We start from the raw sequence: 26,308 nt of genomic DNA on the forward strand, positions 1-26,308 counted from the left end.
CCGGTGAGTGCATGCCTGCACACACACACACACACACACACACACACAGAAGTCCTAATACAGTGGTTCCCAAACGTTTTAGCTCGAGACCAAAAAAAAACATACATTTCCATGGGACGCAAACTAGTGAAAGCATTTTTAGTATTTCTAAAAAGCTAATTGGAATGTCTTAAAAATAAAAATATGTCGATTATTATATACAGTATATATATATATATATATATATATACATATATATATATCTTTTTTTTAAATAATAATTTTAATAATAATTCTCACTGGCTTATACACACCTTGCGAACGTCTTTTATGGTTCAACATTGAATGGAGGACAGATCACAGGCGATGCCAGAGTGAAGCAGGGAGAACAAGAGAAAGTAAGAGAGTGGTAGGAAGAGAAACGGCGGGGGTGTGGGGATGGGAGGGAGGGAGGGGGGTGTAGGTGAAGAGTGACAGTTTCTTTAATATCCGGCTGGCAGGCTATGTTTTCACATGCAGCTTGTGTGTGTGTGTGTGTGTGTGTGTGTGTGTGTGTGTGTGTGTGTGTGTGTGTGTGTGTGTGTGTGTGTGTGTAATTGATGTGTGTTAGTGTGCCTTCCAGTAGCACTTCAAATTCACAGAGCTTGAAACCCAACTCTTTGGAGATTCCCCAACTGTCAATAGACCATGGCAAATAACACAGATGATTGGCAGGTGGATGAGCTGTCACCGGGACACACCCATCTAGTCAGAGCCCGAGCCAACACAGCACAAACACTCCAAAACAACAAACACATAATGATGTAGTACAAGAGAGATACTTATGAGCCACACAATAACCTTGATGTTACTTGTTAATGAAATTGATGATAATAATGATAATGACTGAGTAATGTTAACGCACTGAATGTACTGTAGCTAGAGATGCTGTAGAGCAGGGGTCTTCAACAGGGGGTCCAGGACCCCTAGGGGATCCTCAGAGTTACTACAGGGGGTCCTCCAAATTTTTGTGTGATAGAAAGTTTTTTTCTCCTTTTTTATATTAACCACTTGAACCCTAACATCAATTTCTGAGAACTTTAGCCAAAAATAGGAGACCTACAGTACAAGCTCACAACGCCTCGCACTGCGAGCTTGTGAGCTGTGTGAGCTTGTAGATCGGCTATTTTTGGCAAAGAGGTTTGGTGTAGAGGGGAAAAAAGAGCACACTAAGTACAGAGCGATAGGTCAAGTTTATTCAGTCACAGATGATTGTGCTGTCAAATGATGAAACTATATGGAATCTACGAAAAGGTTGTGGGGGTCCCTGCTTCATCTCTCTCTCAACTAAGGGGTCCTTGGCCTGAAAATGGTTGGCCTGAAAACGTTAAATACCCCTGCTGTAGAGTACAAAGTGAAATCCTCAGACCCATTACTGGTCCATTTTGTTACATTCTCACAGACAGAACATCGCACATTGTACGCATTAAATTCTAGCAGCCACTTTAGAGCTCAACAGCAGCATGTATTCTCAACCCTAATTAGTTACTAGCACTTTGTTTGAACTTTATTCATATTGCACTAAATATAGGCCGAGCTGGCAAGAACACAGGGTTTATTTGTATTCCTGTCTGTCCCCTCAAAGGTTGACCAACCACAGCTCATGCTGCAAAAACAGAAGCTTCTCCACCAATGACAGCTTGAAGCAACAGTTAAAAGTGAAACTTAAAGGATGACTTCACCACTTTTCAACCTATCTTCATATAATTGGTCCTCACTAATGTTCATTATAAATAGCAAAAACTAAAAATCATGCAGTCTGTGTCTCATAGGAGGGCTCTGGGGAGTTCAGAAAACCGTCTGCCAGTGACATCATCGTTTGAAAGATCTTTTATATATAGATTTGTATTATCGCGAGAACAATGGCTTCCATTATAACATTGTTACTTTTCAGGAATACAAAGCCTACAGTTTCTATTAGCTTGGATTCCCCATCGATGATGTCACTGGCAGACAGATTTGAAAAGTGGTGAAGTCATCCTTTAACAACAAGAGTATGAAGGTTGGGTCATAGAAAATGTATGCATGCAAAACATATTTTGGAGAATCTCTTAATTAAGTAGATGAAGAATTTAGAAAGCTTGTTGACAGGGTCTTGTGCACTTCAGCCCCTCTACAAAAGGAGGTTGTGCTCTCAGAAGGACAAAGGAAATGAAGAAGATTGTTATTTCCATTTTCCAAATGAGAGGTAGATCGTCACCACTATAGGTCATGCACAAAAGCAGAAGTGCGGCTTTGCCACTGAACACTCCATTGTGATATGTGTGAATTCGTTCACAAACTACAGACACGTTAGCTATTCATGAAAAGGTTTGAAGATGTCATTAAGGGCCGTATTTTGTTCTTGTTTGCTTAAATTCACCAAAGGTTGCACCATTAGGAATCAAGTTATTATTTAGAGTTACTCAAAACCCAGAAGAACCCAGAGTATCCAAACATTAAGTTTAAGCAACTCTGACCACTTCCATAGTTACATCAACACCTAACACTTAACGAACACTTCTAATAAACCCAGCCACTCCGCTCTATGGCTAATGCAGCCGAGTGTATTTCTTCAAGGCTGTTCCACCCCGTCTGACACTCCAGTGGGTTTGCAGTGAAAACAGCGGTCCCAAGCCTACAGTTAGGTCCAATCTGATATTAATGGACCACTCGCTTTTCCAGCCCTCCGCTCATTTCCTCTGCTCTCTCTGAGCTGTCACTCATTCAGTCAGCAGAGAAAGAGAGAGAGAGGGAGAGAGAGAGAGAGAGGGGGGGAGAGAGAGAGAGAGAGAGAGAGAGAGAGAGAGAGAGAGAACACTGTGCCTATGGTCTTAGGTTACATCTGCCGTCATGCTTTTCAGACCTAATGGCAATAAACGTACAGCTCACTCAGCTAAAGTTCAGGATGCCATGTAACAACACAAAAGGCGTTTGGTACAAAAACACACACACATGCATATATTTACTCTCTCTCACACGCACACAGACACACTGGAGCATGTGACAGAAGCACACATGGGTAAATATACACAGACACAGACACACATAACTCCCAGTAGGCTGATGCTCTGTGTGCAGTGTGAGTGTGTGTGTGTGTGTGTGTGTGTGTGTGTGTGTGTGTGGACATGCGTGGGTCAAAGTGACGTCCCATGTCATATCTGTCAGCGCCTGGTGTTTATTTATCCAGTCAGACGATCGTTTGTTGACCTAGTCACATGATCTGAAAGAGGGAGGGGCGGGACCACAGGCCCACCGGAGAGCCCGGTCACAATGTGATGAGACACTGGCCTGTGTGACACACACACACACACACACACACACACACACACACACACACACACACACACACACACACACACACCCCGTTGATCTCTGACTGCCTCTTTTTTTGTCCATCCCTGCTTTACCTTCCTTTTCTCAACTCCTCCTTGATGCCCTTCATCATTACTCTCTCCTTGACATTCGTCCTCCTCTCTCTCTCCCTCTCTCTCTCTCTCCCTCTCCGTCTCCCTCTCCCTCTCCCTCTCCCTCTCTCTCTGGCTGTCCACCAATGGGTGGCTGGTCAACACCAGCACTGACAACCAAGGATATTTATTTCTCAGGAAAACAGATCGATCCGACAGTATACTGTAGCTACCTCATTCTTTCCAACACCTTCTCTCTTTCCCTCTCTCCTTCCATGATCCCTCCCTCTCGATTCCCTCACACGATTGGATTAATATCCAGTGTAAATAGAAGTACAGAGCTAATGCTGGTCCTGCCTCTCTCTCACACGCACTAATGGTTGTGGGGTTCACTTATTGCACACACATGCATGTGCGTCCAATCACACACACACACACACACACACACACACACACACACACACACACACACACACACACACACACACACACACACACACACACACACACAGGCAAGTAAACACGGGCCGACACACATCCAAACATACGTCATGGCCAGTGTCCATTAATTGAATTAGCCGAAGCTGTTAGCATCATCTGTTGACACAGGTATCTGCCAAGTTAGTCTCCTCTCTCTTATTCTGTCTCTCTCTCTCTCTCTCTCTCTCTCTCTCTCTCTCTCTCTCTCTCTCTCTCGCATGCGATGGTGTGGCACAACGTGAGCTTGTAGATCTACCATTCTGACTTGCCAATGCCTGACATGCCAATAACAGGCACAACAGGATGAAAGTGGTTAAGGCACCAGCTTTGTTGCCGCTACAGCAACATTGCGGTGTACTGTATTTGTTCGTGCGCGTGTCAGTGTACAGTATGTACGTACACACACCTACTGCTTATACACGTCAGGCAGGAAGATTGAGAAAGTGAAATGAACGTCTCTCTCTCTCTCTCTCTCTGCCTCTTTCTTTCTCCCACATAAACAGATAAGTCTGGTCTACTCAGCCTTTCTCTGCTTTAGTTTAACTGAAAGCAGATGTTCCAGTGACCAGGGACAAGAAGCTTCCATAGAAGGAACATCTCTCTCAGGGCTACAACACACGCACTCACCTGATAAGTTCCAATGCCTAGGTTTTTGGGATCAATCTTCACCAGCTCAGCCAAGGGATCTTGAACACGTCTTCCAATGGAAACTGCAAATAGAACACATACATTTGTATTGTATCCTCTGAAATAACCGAATAACCAAGAAGGAATGAATGTTTTATATCTAGATATTTTCTTATCAACAAATCAATATAAAAACATATTTCGTATACTCGACTATGTCTGATTAACCACTTAACTACATTTAGCTTGTAGATATGCTAATGTCACTATATTTAAAAAGAAATCATCGTACATTAATCGTAAATTGTAATCGAGGCAAAGGTTTGAAATAATCGAGATCACCACACCCAGCCCATGAACCTGCCATCATAAAGTTCATCTTCAAAAAATAAAATCCTTGACAATTTACCACACAGACAAGTCACGTTGACAACAAAACAATGGTCTGTCTCAGGAGAGTCCATTAATTGTCTCTTTAATAAACTCACCATCGAATTGTAGTTATTGAATATGCAAATTCATGTGACTTATAATTACAGAAAATGCAAATTGTCTGGATATTATGGCTGGCCTGAGGGCAGGCCAATTCTAATTGAAAACAAACCACTCCTCCCCAGTCTCAGCTGCTAGCCAGCCACAGCATGTACACCTGTCACATAGATGCTGCACAAATGAGCCTCAGTTGCTGTAGATATTATATACACACATACTGTAGATTCAAATGGGGCACATTTTACTTAATATACTGTACATGGACACATTAACAATGGGACACTTTTCTCACGCACACGCACGCACGTATGCACCCGCGCGCGCACACACACGCACACGCACACACACACACACACACACTTTGAAGAACAATATCAGAGTCACTACATGCCATTGTCCATCATCAACATTAGCTACATGGTTTACTTCAACCTCGACCAATTATACTAAAATGCCTTCACCCATTTTCAACCCATCTTGGTCTTCAGTAATGCCCATGATAAAATAGGAGGGCTGTGGACACTGCAGAAACCAGCATACAAGCGACATCATCAAATGGCAAAACAAGGAATTTATGCATTTATTAACGTGAGACCAATGGCTTCCAATACAGCATGCTAACTTTCCAGGAATAGAAAGCCTGCAGTTTCTATCATCTATGATGTCACTAGTAGGCAATTTTTTGAACTGTGCACAGCCCTCCACTGAATAGCCAATGTATAAACAAATACAAGTGGTTAAAATGATTGTGACGCTGTATTAACACATTTTGCCTCCACAGGGACCCCGGTTTGAGAACCAATTGAAGAAACAGCATTGAGATTTTCAATTAGGAGAATTACGTGTAACTACTACTACAGCATCTTTAAAGCCTGTGTTTTTGCAAACCGTTCAACGTAAATGGCAATACATTATGTTTAATTAAGCTGAGATCTACTAAGGTACACATGGCATACACAAATGTATAAGAACACAACATTGTTGCAGACAGGGGCAATCTCTGCTGATGCTAATCCAAATTAGACTGGTATGGTCCTTTAATGACTAAATCCATCTCATTGTGCCGTGAAATGTCTTTTCCATGAAATCTGGTGCCAGGGACCGGTGACAAGGAGAAAAATGATAAACCCACATACACATGTCCGTTCACGCACATAAAAAATATATGACATCAGCACACACACATACACACGCTCAAATTGCCTTACAGTACATCAGCGTAAAAAGGCACTTAACCACTTAAAGGGTGACATTTTCAACCTGTCTTCATAAAATCGGTCCTCACTACAACATAATGCTGATGTTAATATGGCAATTTTTTTTCTCAGAGAATGGCTGTGGACATTTCATAAACCTGACGATGATGTCACTGATAGACAGGTTTCTGAAGTGTCCACAGCCCTCCTATGAGACACAGACAGAGTAAATTAAAATGGTATCATTTTATCATGAGCATTAGTAAGAAGCAATTATATGAATATAGGTTGAAAATGGGTGAAGTTGTCCTTGAAGCCCTATATATTTTGTTTATTTATTGAATTTCTTACTCTTCGCCTATAATGATATGAAAATAGGGATGCTTTGATTGATTGAATACTGAAGTGAAGTACAGGACAGTACAGTTCAGATACACTCAGGGGTGTCCATAGTGCGGTCCGGGGGCAAAATGTGTCCCGAGGACACATTTTATGCGGCCCGCAGCTTCATTCCTATATTGTATTATAAACGGCCCAACGGCCCGCCACAGCGTCAAACAAGAACATTTTCCCAGAGTATAATTTGTCAAGATTGTTTCCTGTGTTCTCACTCTGAAAGGGTCAAAGAACAGCAATTTTATTGTATTTTTTACCTTGCACGTCTGGTTACATTTGGTAATGTGAGTTATTTGTGTTTTGTTCAGAGCACACACCTGATAAAAGACCATTGATATTAAGTATTGATGATGATAGTTAAATACAATATTTTAATTGCATTGCGTACTGTATGTATGTGACTTTGTTATGGTCCGACCGAATGTACGTTTTGTCAGGAGGTACAGTATAGTCGGCCCTCAGGTTTTCTAATGTGGCCCCCTTCGAAAAAGGTTTGGACACCCCTGAGATACACAGTCTACTAATACGATTTAAACCACAAGAAAGCACAATGGCTTGTTTACATTGGGATGATGATTAAGTGGTTAAAGTGAAATAATATCTGACAAAACTGACACCATCAGGGGGACTCAAATCCCATGCAACTGGTTGTACAATACAAAGGACTCCAACCCAACTGATGCATTAGTTATCCATTACATTTCATAATTGCTACAATGATAGGGAGTTTCTCTTACAGTGCCACATAACACAAAAACCCTTTTAAATGTGTTATTATTATTATTATTTAAAGTAAAGTAACTGGTAACTAGTTACTTTTATAATTTAGTAACTAGTAACGTAACCAGTTACTTGTTCAGAGCAGTGACTAGTAAAGTAATTAGGTACATTTTTAAAGTAACTTGCCCAACACTGGTCAAAACCCAACACCATCTTCCTATCGAACAAATGTGTCATGGAAGACATTATTGGATTGATTATACTTCCTTTTCCGTGTTTGACAAAGGTCACACAGCATTGCTTGGAAATGTACGTTTCATACATTAATTTCTATAGTCAGGACAGAGGTAGTATGTATTGAATCGAGGCTTGTCCTCCACTCTTATGGCTGTGGTGGGAGGCTGCAGCCTGAGATAATATTTAGACAGGGATGGAGTTTCAGCCCTGGCCTTGCTCACTGCACCACCAAAACTCTGCTCTTCTCTCCTCTCTCTCTCCTTTTTAATCTTCCTCTTTTCCGCTTACTATCCGGTCTTGCGCACGCCGCCTTAATATGGATCTGATTTGTAAATGGAGCCCTGTGCAATTCCCCAGCAGTTATTGAACTTTTACGAGCCAAATAAAGTTCTAGAAGGCCGAGGAGCAGAGAGGGAGAAAATGAGAGTACCGGTACTTGGAGACAAGCATGTAATAGAGAGAAGAGAAGAGAACCAAGCAGAACAATTCGGTTGAACAGAAAATAATAAAAATGATAAATATTAAAGGGTAAGGAATTGATATGTCCAATTTTTTTGTTTCATCACCCCAGTTTCACGTCTCCTGCAGCTGGTTGAAGAAGCAATAAAAATGTTGACTCGGTCCAGAAACTCAGATCCTTTGATGTTAGTAGTAAACTCCTACAATGTGTACTATCAGAGTGAGCCAGAGTGTTCTGGCTTGTGTCTTGTTTTATGCCATAAAAAAAAAATCAAACTGATCGAAAAATCAAGATCCAGTTATTGTTGACCTTAGATTTGTTAGAGGGCATCATAAAATTGAGAACCAATAACAAGATATAGGCTTTATTTTAATATGACAGCCACCCTCCCCATGGACTACTTTATATTTTTGTCTTGATGTGTGTGTGTGTGTGTGTGTGTGTGTGTGTGTGTGTGTGTGTGTGTGTGTGTGTGTGTGTGTGTGTGTGTGTGCAGGCATTGACACTAAGGCTTGCCCACCTGGTAAATAAAACGTCAGGGCAGGTGAAGTTGGCTTTCAGGTTGCCCGACAGGGCAAGTGCTCATTTGAGAGGGGACACAAATGTCTACAAACACAACACGAGGTATCTGTCCAAACACCTGAACGTGGCCAGTGCGCTGTCTCTTCTGGTCTGTGGAATGTAAAATAAGAGCACTATTTACCTATAATGTGCTGTTTTTACTGTTGCTACATTTAAACATATAAAATAACAAGTGTGAAACCATAGACATATTCAATCATAGCTAAAGTATTTGGTATTTGGATTTGGAGCTATTGAGGTATGACATTTTATCGCACAGCCCCAGAAAGTGAAGAAATAAGTGTTAAATTGAGCGGTAATTAAAATCGTACCTATCATTTTATAATGATCGATTTACTTTTCGGGCAAGTGGGCATTACCTTCGGGCAAGTAGAACATGACCTGTACTTGCCCGATGGGCAAGTGCCTCTGAGACCTTACTGTCAACCCCTGGTGTGTGTGTGTGTGTGTGTGTGTGTGTGTGTGTGTGTGTGTGTGTGTGTGTGTGTGTGTGTGTGTCCAGATTTTTCATAATGAAAGTCAAAGGGGATCTGATTGACTGATGTCACAGGCTGTCCAAGTCCAAGATCCACATGGTAGACTGAACAGTGTTGTCCTCTGGTTGTACAAGGTAACACTGAGTACAATGATCGTTTTTGATTCATGTGCATGTGTTATGCTGTGAGTTTTATACAGTAAGTGTTGACATGTGGTAGTTTAGTAATGTTCCCTTTCGAAAGATTAACCTGGTGTCCCTATCTTGGGCATATCATTATAAAAAAACTAAAACTAAAATAACAAACCCCAACTTTTTTTTTTTTAAAGAACTAAAATAGCAGATCTAGAATCTCGCGTGTTGTGGAACTTAGATAATTTATTTTAGTTATTTGTCATATGGTGATGTATATAAGGCATAAGTGGTTAATAAAGATAATCAAATCTAATCAAAATCTAATCATATTATCACTAGGTGTCACAAACTCAATCTTGAGGGAACAATGCGACGCGCACACACACACACACACACACACACACACACACACACACACACACACACACACACACACACACACACACACACACACACACACACACACACACACACACACACACACACACACACACACACACACACACACACCTAGCCTCCTTGCCTATGACCCCAGCATCTAAAGCTGCAGTGCACCCAACTCATTTTACGCCTGTCCAAAATCATGGCTGTAAGCTTTCTCATGGCTTTCATTAGGAGTTTTAAAAATATGGCCCTCAGCTCTGGGTGACCACAGGAAACTAGCGAGGGATAATCCACCGTCGTCTGAGTTATGGCTTTTTATAGAGGAAGTCTGCTGGAAACATTCATTCTCAAAAAACTTCTGTTTGATTCCTTTTAACGCAGTCCCATTTCTTTCGGGATTCTGGAGTTTCTACTGGGTTTAGTTGGTGAGTACAGTGTAGACTGTGGATTCAAGGAGGAAGGGACAGGGAGCATGAGAGAAGGCAGGAGGGGAGTGATACAAAGAAAGGAGTTCAGAGTAACTGTGAATTTCATTTTTGTTTCGATGTTTGTACAATATTTTTTTCTTTTCCCCCCAATATTAGTCATTATGCTAATTCCCGATTGTTTGTGTATTCTAGTTACTTGTCACTGCTAACTACTACTTTCGTCTTTGCCAGGTCTCACTTCTAAATGAGTAGAGGTCTCGAACCTCAAAGTGACTTTCCAGGTTTAATGCAGGTTACATACATACTGTACACTACAGCTGGTCCTGGGGAGAGCAGAGACAATTAGAGCTGTCTTCGACTCAGGATTTATCAAGGGGTTATTCCGACGCTTCGACGAATCGTTTATGTAAAAAAGGTAAAAGAAAAGTGGTGCTGCAGTGACTGGAGAGGAGACGCGACGCATTGATAGAAGGTAGCGCTCGGTACAACAGCTGTTATAAACCACATATGATTGGTGGATTCTCTGCTTTGAAAACTGCCTGATTGTAATGATTTTATGCCTCTCCAAGGCTAAAGGAACAGGGCTAAAGCGCTAGCATGCTAACGATTTAGCCCCGTTCCTTCAGGAGGAAAAACAATAACAAACGTTGGCTAAAAGTAACAATTATGTAACATCACTGCGCCGATGCAGAACGGCACACAGCTGCATCGCAATGCAAGCAAATTGTCTTAATCTAAAACTTTTTAAGAAGTCCTCTTCTCCACCACAGTCCTCAGCCTGAGACCACCACAGTGCCACACTCAGGGCAGTGAGTGAAAGTGTATCGCGCTGCTGCTTCTTGGCTGCTCTAGCTGCAAAAAGTAGAATAAAACACTTTGACGCATTTCCTCTCAAAGCGGTTACCTTTAAAATAAGAGCCTCCTGTAATATGACCAAGGCAACTTTCAAGTCACGTGAACTGGTTTTATTTTTAAGTCTAGTACAAGTAGTAGGAAGTATGGACTAAATAAGAAGTACATGACAGTCCAGTCCAGCGCTCTCATACCGCACCACAGTAACTGGTGTGATAAAAAAATATATATTTTCGACGGCTCGACTCAAACAATTGGCGTTGATTCCGGGGGCTCAAAACGACGCGTCGATTCGTCGAATTTTAGAAGACAGCCCTAGAGACAATCACATGTCTCCTCCGATACATATGATGTCAATGTCACCTGACAGTGAGGAGTTTTGCTGGGAGAACGTACAGTAACACATGTTGGTACCTATTCTTCCCTGTTCCACACACTCCTCCTGACCAACATAGTACAATAACAGCTTCCCACCCTCGAACACACCCAATTGTGTTCATTAGCATAAAGTAACACCTAGTAATAATCTGGCCAAGCCATGGTGGTGGGCAGGAACGTTTACCACCCTAGCATTGCTAACCCATAGGAGGTCCACAACGTGCAAACGCATCAAACTCTTTGATGTCTCCAGTTGCCCACGACGCGTTCGAGGCGTTGTACAGTAAACTATACTAGTAGTCGCTTTTATGCCCATGCATGGAGATCCCTGTCTGAACCAGCCACACAGATATGGGCTGTCTTCCTCCATATATGGGCATTCCCATTTGAAATCCTGTTAGATATGGGCTTAATATTGATGAAATCAGGGATTCTGTTAGAGTGGTTCCCATGACATCACAACATACAATCCCTTTTATGCCCATATATGGAGATCCCTGCTCTGAGTATCTGACATCACTGTGATGTCACCTTTGATGTCACAGTGATGTGTCAGGGGAACCACAGTGTCAGGCGTTATCCCTGCTCTGAGTATCTGACATCACTGTGATGTCACCTGTGATGTCACAGGGATGTGTCAGGGAAACCACAGTGTCAGGTGTTACCCGTCCGTCCGTCCGTCCATCCGTCCGTCCGTCCGTCCGTCCGCCTGTCCGGACGGACGGATACAGTCAAGCTGTGACGGTTCTGACAGTAAACTGCGATCTACGGTTGCAATTAATCTGTAGCTACTGTACAAGGCAACCGTTGTGAAGAGAAACACTGCAATTCCCAAAATGCTATGGGTATCACATGACCGAGAAATCCGGCTCACTCGTTGACTGTAGTGTTATGCTGCTGCACAAAAGTGCATTCATCTCCTAATCTAATATTTAAAACGCAGCCTTCTCTACCGGCCGTTACAAAAGCACTGATGCCTGTGATTGTTATTGTTCTGTTCTGAGTGAAAGAAAATACTACCGTGAAAATAAACAAGACATACTTGGATTACATTTACTCAGATTACCTTTTCGCTGGACCTTCAAAACAAGCTAAAATGGGTTTCCATGGCAACACCCGATTAAATCTTGAAAGATCCTGGGCACCCATCGTGCCACTCACTTCCACCCTCTTTGATCGATTTCCCATGGATTTAAGCGAAATAAAATCTAAAGATGGAAAATGTTTGCATGACCTCTCTCATGAAAGATGCAATTCAACTGCAAGTGTGGTTGCCATGACTGACGCGAGTAACACTTGCAAATTAATTATTCAAGTGTTGGGAGTGATTTTTTATTCTCAGTAAGACTGCTGGTCTCTAAGCCTAAGGATGGCTGATGTCAGTCAGCTCAAACTACTTTGATCTGATTAGGTGTACAAAGCAGCATAGCCTGTAGAGCAGGGTGGCCAACTTTGATGATGGAGAGGGCCACTATGTTTCCACACCCACTCCAGAGGGCCATATTGCATATACTGCCAGGCAGGAAAAGTCTCATCTCCGTATTTAACAGAGATAATTAATGCCCTCCTTACTCATGTTATGTCACACAATTTGTTTTTATTGCAATCCTGAATTGCAATTGTTTAATTGGAATCCTGAAAAGTAAAATTTGGATTTTAATTTCAAATGTAGTTAGTTATACTTCACTTAACTTCGGACGTTGCACATAACATTTTAATACTAGTCATTAAGCTACTAATATAGTGTAGACTGAAGTAATTAAAGCGGGTCATGTTTGCATGTTTGGAATTGGAATTGCTGAAATCAATAATATTTCAGTATTTCAGTATTAACCTGCAGGCAGCATTAAGTGAAGGTGGGGCTGCCCGTCCATCTAAGCAGAGTCTAGAGGCTGCTAACCTACCAGGGACTTTAGACTTGTTTTCCACCTTTTTGATGGAAATTGATGCGATTCAATTATTTTACTTTTACTTTTTGAATAGGGCTGTCACGATTATGACATTTTACATGACGATTAATTGTCACTCAAATAATTGCGATTAACGATTTAATTGTGTTTTTGTCGTTGACAATTACATTTCTGTTTGGCTTTTAGGCTTTGAAGTTATGTGGCTGATATGACACATAACCTAAATATACAAAGACATTTTGACATATTTGACAAAAAAAGAACATAAACATTTTTCAACATGGAAACGATTATGACGATTATGAAAATTAATCACGATTATGTCAAATCATTGCGATTAGACGATTATGTAATAATTGTGACAGCCGTAAGCGCGCACAACCAATCAAATGGGCGAAGTGGGCGTTTGACTGACCTGCGCTCCTGAGGTTAGGGTCCAGGTCTGGCATCTCCTTCACAGCCTCAGGACTCACACTGTAGATGGACGCTCCTGCCTCGTTGGTTATACTGGTGGAGGGAAAGAGAGAGACATTTACAATGTTGGCATTTAGCATACATTCCTACTAGGGCATTCACGAATAGTGATTTTTAACTGTCAAATATTAAGTAAGCAAGAGGCGAACATTGTGAAAATAGCCGATCTACATGCTTGCGAGGCGTTGTGAGCATGTAGATCTGCTATTTTCACAATATTTATCTGCTGAACCGAGTCACATTAAATGTAATACCTACAATTCCAAGTACTTGTCAGGGTGGGGGTCGACAGTTCAAATATGTTTATTTTGGGGGTAACGGCCTAAAAAGGTTTGAGAACCCCTGGTATAGAGCATTAACAAATTCATCCACCAGGGGCATTGACAACTCATTCTTATGACTTCCAATCTAGCCAAGCTTTATAAACTATATATTTTTTTAGAAAACGATAACAAAATTTAAATAAGCGAATATTCAACTTCGGTGAACAACATCGAATAGTGACTTTGATATTCGAATATTTAAATATTCGAATATTTGGTGAATGCCCTAATTCCTACAAGTAAGATTCCACAGGCCCTGAGTTTACAAGGTGTCCTCCAAGATGCCATGGATTACAGATTTGATGATATAATTTAATATCAAGTGTGATGCTGTCGTAGAACACCGATTACTAAGAAGGGGCTCCACTGCTGGTGACTGAGGTTCCCTTCAGCTGGAATGCAAAGCTGTGTGGAAGCAAATGAACCAGCCAGGGTGAGTAATGTCACTCAAAGCGCACAAACATGCATGTGGCCACATTTTGGGCACCGTCACAGAGTCGCCTAATAAAACTAACACTGACACTACAACATAGAAGCCTCCAGCAGCCAAGACAAATTACAAAAGTTGTTGTTTTTCCCACACTGTGGTTTACATTGCCGGCTTGTTTTGGGAAACATGCCCATTTACATTGCCACAAAAAACAGCTTCATGTATTACCAAGCTTTTTCTTTTTTTTTTCAAACCACTTACAGCTGAACCATGGACAATCTAACAACATCATGTGTGTGTGTTATAAAATAAAATAAAGGCTATTCGCCCAGCAAAGCCTTGCATTGTCCATACAATTCGTGTGACGCAACTGCCATCTAGAGGCATGTTGAGTGTACTGCTACATGTATGATTTTTCATTCTGGCAGAAAGAAAGGATGATGAAAGTGTACTGTCAGCCACTGCATTCAGTTTCTACAAGTTGTTACCAAGCAGTTACATCAGCATCAGTGTGAGGAGTGTTGGTACTCTCAACCTCTGGGCACTGAAGAACCAAATACTATGGGACAGATTTCCTGAGCTGAGATTGTATTTACCAAAGCACTGACAGCGGCCGTCTCTGACAAACCAATGCGTTTCATCCACTCAGACCTTCATCAGCACCTAGGCTTTTGTGACTATTATAATACAAAATATAATAATAATAATAACCATTAGTCACCATTAGTATATTAATGTATATATATATATATATATATATATATATATATATATATATATATATATATATATATATATATATATATATATATATATGTCACCGGATATAAGAGAACCAGCACATTCGAGACGCGGAGCACTCGTGATGCGGCACGGGGCGGAGCAAGCGGTCGCCACAACAACGTATTCCAGGCGGTGCGCCGCTCTATTGTCCACGACACTGCGAGCGGCTACCGAAGCCCCCCTGTATCCACGAAGCCCAAACGAGTTACGAGGCCCCCCTGGGTCCACGAAGCCCCAAGCGGCGCGAAGGCCAGCGGACCTTGGTCCTGCTCTTCGCCCCCGAGCGCCGCAGGCGCGAGTGGCCGCGAAGAGCGGGCCAGGGCCGCGCGGCCGGCGGAGCGCCGCGCGAGTTACGAAGCCGTGGTGAATGCAATCGTTATATTTATGCCCAGGCCGTAAGGCCTGGGCAAGCGCACGTTAAACGCCCTGTCCAAGTGACTACAATGGAGCTAATGGCTAGGCTAGGCTAGGCTAGGCTAGGCTAGGCTAGGCTAGGCTAGGCTAGGCTAGGCTAGTAAATAAAGAGTAAACACTTCCGGTCTGCGGCGAGTTCAAAGCGTGACGTAACTCTCTTATCCAGTGGCTGACGTCGCCATCTGGTGGTGATTAGTGTGTGGTGAACGTCAAAACGAGTGCTCCTTGACAACTTTTACTGGTTTCTTGAACATACTGTAACATATATATACACACAGTACATACAGTACATTAAAATTTGCAACAATCTACTATATCGAAATGCAATCAGCAAAATATCGTACCGTTTGGCTTTGTATCATATCGAATTGTTTTGCAATGCAAATAATCGATCGTATGGATGCTTGTGCCTTGTATTTAGCAATTTTAAGAAGAAAATTTTAAAAGAGGGGTCTAATTACTTTTCCATTCCTTATAGCTACTCTTGGTCTATCGATAAATGTGTGTACATTTCTGTATTCATGTCAAGGTGCGGGGTTGTCCATATGTGTTGAAATATAATATTGTATTTACTAAAGAATTACAGAGTTTAGTTATTTATATCTATATATCCATAATAATATTTTCATAAAAACTGCACTATTGACAAGTTTCACACAGATTTAATTTATTTTCTAAATAGTTACAATATCGATTTTAAATCATTGAATCTAATCGTATCGTATCGCTATGAATGAACCAATAATATCATCCATGTATCGTATTGTCAACCATGTATCGTATCGCTATTAAATGTATCGTTACACCTATATATATATATATATATATATATATATATATATATATATATATATATCAAACATATAATTTTGCGAATGTCTGTCTGTCTGTCTGAGTGAGTGTCTGTCTGAGTGAGTGTCTGTCTGTCTGTCACAGCATTTCTCCTCAGTGGCTGGAGCAATTGATCTGAAATCGCATCACCATTAGCATATGAACACACCTGACATAACTGTGAAGCCCGTTTGTCACTTTCACAAATCATATGCTGTATATTAGCATTTTATGGTGTATCTATATCTATTCTGCATCTAGCATGAGGCATATCTATTCTGCATCTAGCATGAGGCAACATGTTTATCCAGCTCTGTGTGTGTGTGTGTGTGTGTGTGTGTGTGTGTGTGTGTGTGTGTGTGTGTGTGTGTGTGTGTGTGTGTGTGTGTGTGTGTGTGTGTGTGCAGGCGGGTGGGCGGTTGTCTGGCCCTGTTACAGATGTTGTCCAAAAATCATGCAGATCGGTACACAGTATCTCTATAGGCATTAAACGAAACAGGTATTTCTTACATTGATGCTCCTACATATTATCATGCAAGCACCAGTTACAGTTACTTTCCATCCCTCATATACTGTGTGCACAGTGCACACCCCATAACCCACACACTGCACATCATTTCGGAGCTCATATCTTTGAACGGGTAAGGGCTAGTATATATATATATATATATATATATATATATATATATATATATGACTGATATCCACTGTCAGTTTGGAACAGAGTTCACACATGCTCCCCCCCGCTTCCACCTCCCAAATATCCGATATCTAAGCATTGCATTTCATGACATGAATGTGACCTAATTGGACATGAATGCACATTGGCATGGATACAGTAACTTATGTTAATGTATTCAGTTTTACAGTAGGCCGCTTAGCCTTTATGGCCATCCAGACAGGACCAAGGCACAACAATGTCACTGATATCCTGTGTCAGTGGTCACAAACGGCACCGATCCTGTCATATTAGCCTATTGTTGTGGTCCACATCTCTCAGACGGATGGATAGAGAGAGAGAGAGAGAGAGAGAGAGAGAGAGAGAGAGAGAGAGAGAGAGAGAGAGAGAGGGAGGAAGGGATGTGAAGGAGACGGCAGGGTGGGGGTCAATTTCTTCAGGGCTGACAGATCTGGTGAGGGTCACCTCCTGCCCCATTTAACATGAACCACACACACACACACACACACACACACACACACACACACACACACACACACACACACACACACACACACACACACACACACACACACACACACACACACACACACACACGTTAGACAATATACTGTATATATCTTTAGCTAATGAGTTGTGAACTAACTATAATAACATTGAATTGAACAAAATGGCACCATACAGTGTCTTATAATTATTACTGTGAAATTGTCATGTTTTGTTTAAACACAAAGAGGGTTTCAACTGTATACCTCCATGGGTTTATTTACAGGTTTATACAAAAATATTTTGTATACATCCGTAATCAATCATATATATATATCGATGGCCAAAGCGCAAAACCTCCTATCTGAAAAAATCACTTTGTTGGGAAAATGAAAAAGAAAATGTGTGTTTAACATTAAAATCTATCTACTATTTTTAGTCACATGATGTTTTTGGCAAAATGAGGGGAGAGAGAGAGAGAGAGAGAGAGAGAGAGAGAGAGAGAGAGAGAGAGAGAGAGAGAGAGAGATGTTTAGACAATTTTGGAGAATTCCAGATTGTCTAATAATAAACAAACACACATACAAAATCCCAGGGGCTCAATGGGTGTGTTGTTAACAAGAAGTGGCACAGATTTTCTGATTTGAATTACATTTCAATCAGCTTGTCCTCTCTGGCTCCCCATCACCTCATCTGTACTCCTGATGGCTGACATTTCACCATGGTTACGCCTCTAACGAGCACTGGCAGATGACCTTCACAGAGGTCAACGCTGAACTGGTCATTAACCCCCCGTATCCTCCCACAGCCACACAACACATACCGTATACATGTGCGCACACACACGCACACGCACGCACACACACGCACACACACACACACACACACACACACACACACACACACACACACACACACACACACACACACACACACACACACACACACACACACACGCACACGCACTCACTCTCTAATCTAACGAAAACCGCCAGACTCATTCATGAGGCAATCTGACAACACAAGGCTAACCCCAAAGGACACTATCACACACACTACACACACATTAGAACTAGAATTGAAAACTATATTTTTGTTAAATGGAATTCAAAAAAATAACTTAAAAAAGGAGGGGGGGCAGTTTTAATCAAACCCACCTTGAAAACAAATAAAAAAGTATATCTTTGCTCCCCCCCCTGGACAAAAATATACACACACACACACACACACACACACACACACACACACACACACACACACACACACACACACACACACACACACACACACACACACACACACACACACACACACACACACACACACACACACAGGCTACCTCTCACATCTTTCAATATACATTGTAGGTTCAGAGGCCACCGGTGGCCACGGCCGTGTCTGAACTAATTAGGCCTGCCACCGGGGCTGCTGGGTAACAGCACTGTCATGGATACAGCTCAGAGCCCTGGATGCTGTGGTGTGGCCACAGCTTGGATCACTGCCATCTAGCAGAAGGTTGTCTGTGCCCTTGCTCTCTGGCCTAAGTGGTTGAACGTACACCAGCCATGCCACACGAGGCAGGACACACACTCACTGGCGGAGACAACACAAAGAGCCCTGTCCCATCCTGGGGCAAAGTCATGGGCAGGATGGCCTGTCTGTCCAGCTACAGCGCCTCTCGGAGACACAGCCTTGGGCCTGACACACACACACACACACACACACACACACACACACACACACACACACACACACACACACACACACACACACACACACACACACACACACAGGCCCTCTATACCCCTCAAGACCACTGACATTGGAAGAGATGGATACACACTGATACTTCATTATAGCCCACTGACAGTCACACACACACACACACACACACACACACACACACACACACACACACACACACACACACACACACACACACACACACACACACACACACACACACACACACACACACACACACAATCTTAATTAAAACAGCTCATCATATCTTCCAGAGAGGAGATGGGGTGATATCATCAGCACAGTAACTTGATACAGAGGACAAAAAAGGCAGGGGGAAAGAGAGAGAGTGGGGTGAGAGACCAGACAGACAGACAGACAGACAGACAGACAGACAGACAGACAGACAGACAGACAGACAGACAGACAGACAGACAGACAGACAGACAGACAGATGAATAAAAGCAGGAAAGTTGTTTTGGGATAGGATGGTAGGGCTCTTCAATCATCTTTAAAGGAAAACTAAAGACTTTGCAATACCTGTATGCATATTGCTCCAAGCATGTGTGCTACTGAATTTAAGCCAAAGAAAAAGGAGAAACATAAAGGGATAATAAATCAAATTTATTATCCATCTTTCTTAGATTGAACCTCAAATTAAACACACATTCTCCTTTTGCACATGTTCTGATCATTGCATCCATCAATACCCCACACGCAGGGCCAACTGTGGCCTAATGTAAGATCTAATTCTACCAAAGCCCGCTCTTTGCTGTTTCCCCTCTTCAGTCACCTTCTCCACTTTCTAAGCAAATATAGAAACATTTTTGAACAGACATGAATTTTATTCTATGAACCCAGAGTACGGTAAATTGAATTTTCAAAGCTTTGAAGAGACAGTGCTAACTCAAGCCAACCTGAACACATGGCCAACAGAATCTGTGGAGTGGCAGTAGAGATGCCTTCAGGCCCAGAACTTCAAGAGGCATGAAGTCTCAGAACAGAGCACCATTTGACCGTTATAATTTAAGATATTGCCGGTGTCATCCAGACTGACTTCTGTGTTGTCTTTAAATATGGATACTGTGCAGGACTACATTGTGGAGACAGAGCACCGTTTGTAAGAGGGGTTTCACAGAAAGTTAATAACTTTTTGCATTAAAACTGCACCTCATCTGAATGTATGAATGGAAAAGTCAAAAAGGAGCAGTTTTATATTCTATAAAGTTCAATCATCGACGTTATGAAGATAAAGTTCTGCATCTGTGGGTGCACACATGTTGCACGTCTGTGGCAGGCCCACACATATTCCCATATGGATTGGACAAATTGGTCAATGCAGACTCCACGACAGACGAGGCTGGGGAAATGTAGGGCTTTACGCTGCGTTACCAGCATGCCCATATATGGAGATCCCTTATGACAGAGAAACAGAGAGAGGGATAGGAAGAAGAAGAGGGGAGGGAGAGAGGGAGGGAGGTAAAGGAAAAGAGAGAGTGAGAGGAGGTCGGAGGGAAGGAGAGCGAGGGAGAGAACTTGAACACTCTGATCAATGTCGTCAGTACAATAACCCTGCCACTCAAGCTGATAAAAATACAAATAATATGATAAGATGACACAAAGCTACGCATTTTTTTTGTACGGAACAAAGACAATAATTCAATAGTTCATATTTTGTGTTTGTAACCATTATCATGAACTTCACCGTCATAGAGGGAATTCCAAAATGTAAAAAACATGCACAAACAACGCAGACCCTGTCCCAGCAGCTCAAACAGCTTGGGTCCATTGTTCAGTCAGCTGCAAAGCCTGTCCTCAGGGAAATTGAGGGAGGGAGGGTCCCTTACGAACACAAACGCGGCACACACACAAATACACGCAGATACACGTTGTGTCTGAAAATGATGACATTTTTCACAGAGAGAGCGTCCAAATGGCAGGTGTCAGAGGCCGTCAGTCTCTAGCGGGGTGCTAGGAGGCAAGCACACACACACACACACACACACAAACACTCACACACACTCTTTCAACTGCCAGCACGAGGCACGTCTGAAAAGAGCAAAGCCTCACAGATACTCACGTCAATCTGGGAGGGGGGCTGGGCAGATGTACACTTGTATCGCACCCACACACACACACACACACACACACACACACACACACACACACACACACACACACACACACACACACACACACACACACACACACACACACACACACACACACACACACAACACACACACAGAAATACATGCATGTCACACACACTCATCACACATGTTGGTCACACGCAAGGCCGTGGCAGATAACAGTAGCAGCCTGAGGGTAAGATAACAGAGAGGGACCACCAGTAGGATGAGGCGGGCGGGGGACCCGCCACCTGCCAGTGCCTAAGGTTCGAGCCCTCCTAAACACCCACACAGCTACCCAAACATGATGGTGAACACACACTTTTACCAATGTATTGGTGAAGACTAAAGGCGTATTCATACTCCAGAGAAGGTGAAGAGCAGTTCACCGCGGTGAACATTACGTCATTAGCCACGGTGAAGAGAGCTTCATCGAAAACCCTGACACATTTCCCTACTTTTACTTTCCAACATCACCCCAGCACCTAAGAAAGTGAGGAGCTACTCACTTCACCCTAGTATGAATGAGCCTTAAAGTTCTGTAGCAGCCTAGCAGGATAATGAAGGTGTGAAAAATTACTTATTGGGTGGTCAACTCTCCACTCGGCTTCCCTTCCTCGGACACATGCCTTGTACTGTATACAAGGCTGGATGCGTTTGTGGAGTGGATTCGAACCCCCAGACTCTGTGGTGGTGGGCGTGTACTTTACACGCCCATGGATGGTCCTGAACATCTCAAAGACAAAATCTATTGTATTTGGATCACAGTACATGCTAAAGTCAAAACCCCAACTACATTTGCATCTGAGGGATTTAGAAATTGAGCAGGTGGATGAAACAAAACTACTTGGTGTAACATTGGACAGTCATCTAACATGGTCTTCTCACATTGATAACATAACAAAGAAAATGGGAGGGGGTTTGTCCATGATAAGGCGATGTGCTGAGTTTTTAACTCCAACATCTGTTGTTCAGGTTATCCAGGCACTAGTCATATCCCATCTTGACTACTGTCCAGTTGTGTGGTCCAATGCAGCTAAAAAGGACCTGCATAAACTACAAATAGCCCAGAATAAGGCAGCTCGTCTTGCTCTTAAGTGCAACATTCGATCCAATATACTATCTATTCATCAGAATCTGTCATGGCTGTTGGTGGAACAGAGACTAACTGCTAGTCTGGCTGTATTTTTTAGGAATATTTGTTTAAATAAAAAACCTAAATGCTTATATAAAAACATTCATTATACCAGCAATAGACACCAATATAATACCAGACATGTAGCGAAGGGTAGATTTACAGCACTTAAGCCAAGAACTAATGCAATGAAGAATACAGTCATGTACAGGGCAATGACTTTTTGGAACTCTCTACCAGTATGTATTACATCAATTAACAGTAAAAGGCATTTTAAGAACAGACTAAAGCAGTTTCTCATACATCCGGATTAATTGTAACTATGTATATAATATTCACTGTATACCATGTAACATTATCTGAATGCACTAACCGTGTTTTTATGCTGTAGAGTATTTTATTTGATTATATATTTTTCTGTGATATTTGTAAACATGATTTTATTTACTTTTTTTGTATGTACATTATTTTCTGTGGACCCCAGGAAGAATAGCTGTTGCCAGGTGTAACAGCTAATGGGGATCCAAAATAAACTCAAACTCAAACCACTGCACCACCCGAGCACCCCACTATGTTCCTTCTCCTATTAACACTTGGAATGACAAAAACGTCCAGGAACGTGATAAGGATTACCACGGTGTTAGCTGGTTACCATGGTAACCAGGTAAACGGGTGCTGTGGCGGACGTTGGTGAGCGAAAAACTTCATATCCCATGATGCATCTCGAAAACAGCTCCTGCCCGACTTCACTGAAAGGAGGCATGGTGACGCAGTCGGTAGAGCTGTCGCCTCACAGCTAGAAGGTCCCGGTTTGATTCCCGCTTCTCTCCTCGGCGCATAAGTGCCCATACCCTTGGTGGGGTTGGCAAAAGGGCCTTTCTGTGCGGAGTTTGCATGTTCTCCCTGTGTCCACTAGGGTAGGTACCCTCACAAAAAACATGCTGTAATCCTGGTCTCTATACTGCCTCACCCTGGTCAGCCGGGGCTCCTGATGGAGGGGAAAGGAACTGGTTGGAATAACGTGTTCCTTCCATACGCTACGTCCTACCAGGGAAACTCCCCCATCAGGTGATAAGAAGCGGCCTGCTCACTCATCACGCATTGAAAGAAGCATGAGCTCAGTTCGGGGCTCTCCCCAGTTTGGCAGATGGAGAGAGCGCACAGGATTACAACTTAGGCAATTGGCACTGGGTGAAAAATGGGTTACAAAATTGTGGGGAAAAAAATTGTCCCACAATTAGGTAGGTCGCAGTTTACTATCAGAACTGTCACATCTTGACCGTATCTGTCTGTCTGTCTGTCTGTCTGTCTGTCTGTCTGTCTGGACAGGTAATGCTTGTCTTTTTAGGCCTTTAGGGCGAGGTCGCTTTTCGCCCTTAGGCGTCTTACTGGTAAATGATAATAATAATAATAATAAATGAAAAGCAAATCTAACAGAAATTTAAAAATGCCACTCTACAAGCTCCACAACACATCCCAATGTGACACATTATGAGCTTGTAGGTCCACTAATTGCAATATTTGTCAATATCTATCCAGGCCAAGGCTTAGTGGTAATGGAAGTTCTGAGAAAATGTGATGAAACACATGAATATCAACATCTGGTCAACAAATTCACAATTCTATTTTTAGGGATGCAGATTATTCCTCACAACAAAAAAACAGCAAATGTGCTTCATAATGTTTATCTGAACACTACTACAGTACAGTCCCAGGTTTTTTTTTGTTTAAATTCCTAAACTTTACGGGGGCACGGTGGCGCAGTCAGTAGTGCTGTCGCCTCACAGCTAGAAGGTCCTGGGTTCGATTCCCGCCGGGGGACACTGTGGGTGCTGGGGGCGTGTTCCCTCCTCCGCGTCATCAGTGCCCACACCCTAGGTGGGGTTGGCAAAAGGGCCTTTCTGTGTGGAGTTTGCATGTTCTCCCCGTGTCTCCTAGGGTAGATACCCTCACAAAAACATGCAGTAATCCTGGTCTCTATAAAGCCTCCCCTTGGCCAGCCGGGGCGCCTGATGGAGGGGAATGGAACTGGTTGGAATAACGTGTTCCTTCCACGCGCTACGTCCAACCGGGGAAGCTCCCCCTGTCAGGTGATAAGAAGCGGCCTGCTCACTCCTCATGCATTGAAGGAAGCATGAGCTCAGTTCGGGGCCCTCCCCAGGTTGGCAGAGGGAGAGTAGAGCCCAGGATCACAGCTTAGGCAATTGGCACCGGGTGAAAAAATGGGTTACAAAAATCGTGGGATAAAAATGTAGGAAAAAAAAAAAAAATCCTAAACTTTACCAGCCATAAGTTACATTTACTAACTTTTATTGTGGACCTACTGTACATAGCAATGTTATTTATCTGATCCTCTGTAATTACGAAAACTGTTTATGAAAAAAAGCTCAAGGCAGGTCCTCTCCATTCATTCCTCCTCCCTCTGTGAGTCAAACATGTTTGCAAGGTTCCTCTGTAGTAAAGACACTATACTGTATAGACATGCAGGCTCTCCGGCTGACCTACACTTTCTCCACCCATCTGTCAAGACATGCAATCCCACTGGTCTGTAATTAAGATAACGTCAAATAGAGGCTATGGTCAGTTTCCTTGTTTGTTTGATGCAACCTGCAAAGCAATATACTGTATGTATATATATATATATATATATATATATATATATATGTCACGGTTTGTTAGAGAAACAGTACGGTCGAGAAACGGAGCACTCGTGGTGCGGCACGGGGCGGAACAAGCGGTCGCCACAACAACGTCCTCCAGGCGGAGCGGCTCGATTGTCCACGACATTGCAAGCGGCGCGAAGGCCAGCGGACCTTGGTCCTGCTCTTCGCCCCCCGAGCGCCGCAGGCGCGAGTGGCCGCGAAGAGCGGGCCAGGGCCGCGCGGCCGGCGGAGCGCTGCGCGAGTTACGAAGCTGTGGTGAATGCAATCGTTATATTTATGCCCAGGCCGTAAGGCCTGGGCAAGCCCACGATAAACGCTCATAGTAAGCTAATGGCTAAGCTAATGGCTAAGCTAATGGCTAAACACCGCCGAGCTAGGCTAGTAAATAAAGAAAGAGAGTCGCAAACAAGTGACGTCAGCGCCTGCACTAGTGAATGGCTGTCGTCGCCATCTGGTGGTGATTAGTGTGTGGTGAACGACAAAACAAGCGCTCTTACAATGAACGTCCTGAGTTACCCAAACATACTGTAACATATATATATATATATATATAGACACATACGCTGGAGGAGAGTGGAACATGAGGGCTGACCTAGACTGTCAGTTGAAGTTCCCACAAGAGATTACAACAACTTCTCTATGACCAGACATCGTGCTGTGGTCCACCTCTACTAAGACAGTCATCATGGTAGAGCTGGCGGTGCCATGGGAGGAAGGGATGGAGGCTGCCTTCGAGAGAAAGAGGGACAAATATTCAGAACTGGCAAGCGAGTGCTCAGAAGCAGCCCTGGAGAGGCACCCTAACCCTACCCAGTGGAAGTCGGGTGTAGAGGCTACACTAGAGTATCCACCCAGCGGCTCCTAAAGTCCCTTGAAATCAAAGGCTCCAAGCTGAAGAAGGCCCTCAAAGTCCTGGCAGAGGAGGCTGAACAAGGGAGCTTCTGGCTTTGGCTCAGGAGAAATGACAAGGCGTGAGGAAAGCAAGCAGCTTAGACAGGGGGCAGTAGGGAGTTATTTCTGCTGCTACTCCACCACCCTGAGATGCTGTGGTATGCAGTC

General features: G+C 43.0%; 1 protein-coding gene across 1 annotated transcript in view; it reads right to left on the minus strand.

Moving 5' to 3' along the window:
- srbd1 (S1 RNA binding domain 1) overlaps positions 1-26,308 on the minus strand; it is a gene marked incomplete at its 5' end in the record, with an annotated part of 100,119 nt that overhangs the window by 47,396 nt on the left and 26,415 nt on the right. The window contains 2 exons of the mRNA XM_080740688.1: positions 4,512-4,594; positions 13,572-13,663. Coding sequence (XP_080596814.1) covers positions 4,512-4,594; positions 13,572-13,663 — 175 coding nt within the window. The remainder of the gene's footprint in view (positions 1-4,511; positions 4,595-13,571; positions 13,664-26,308) is intronic.

The sequence above is a fragment of the Nannobrachium achirus genome (assembly GCF_963921795.1).
Source record: "Nannobrachium achirus genome assembly, chromosome: 13".
In the NCBI taxonomy this organism is placed as follows: Eukaryota; Metazoa; Chordata; class Actinopteri; order Myctophiformes; family Myctophidae; genus Nannobrachium; species Nannobrachium achirus.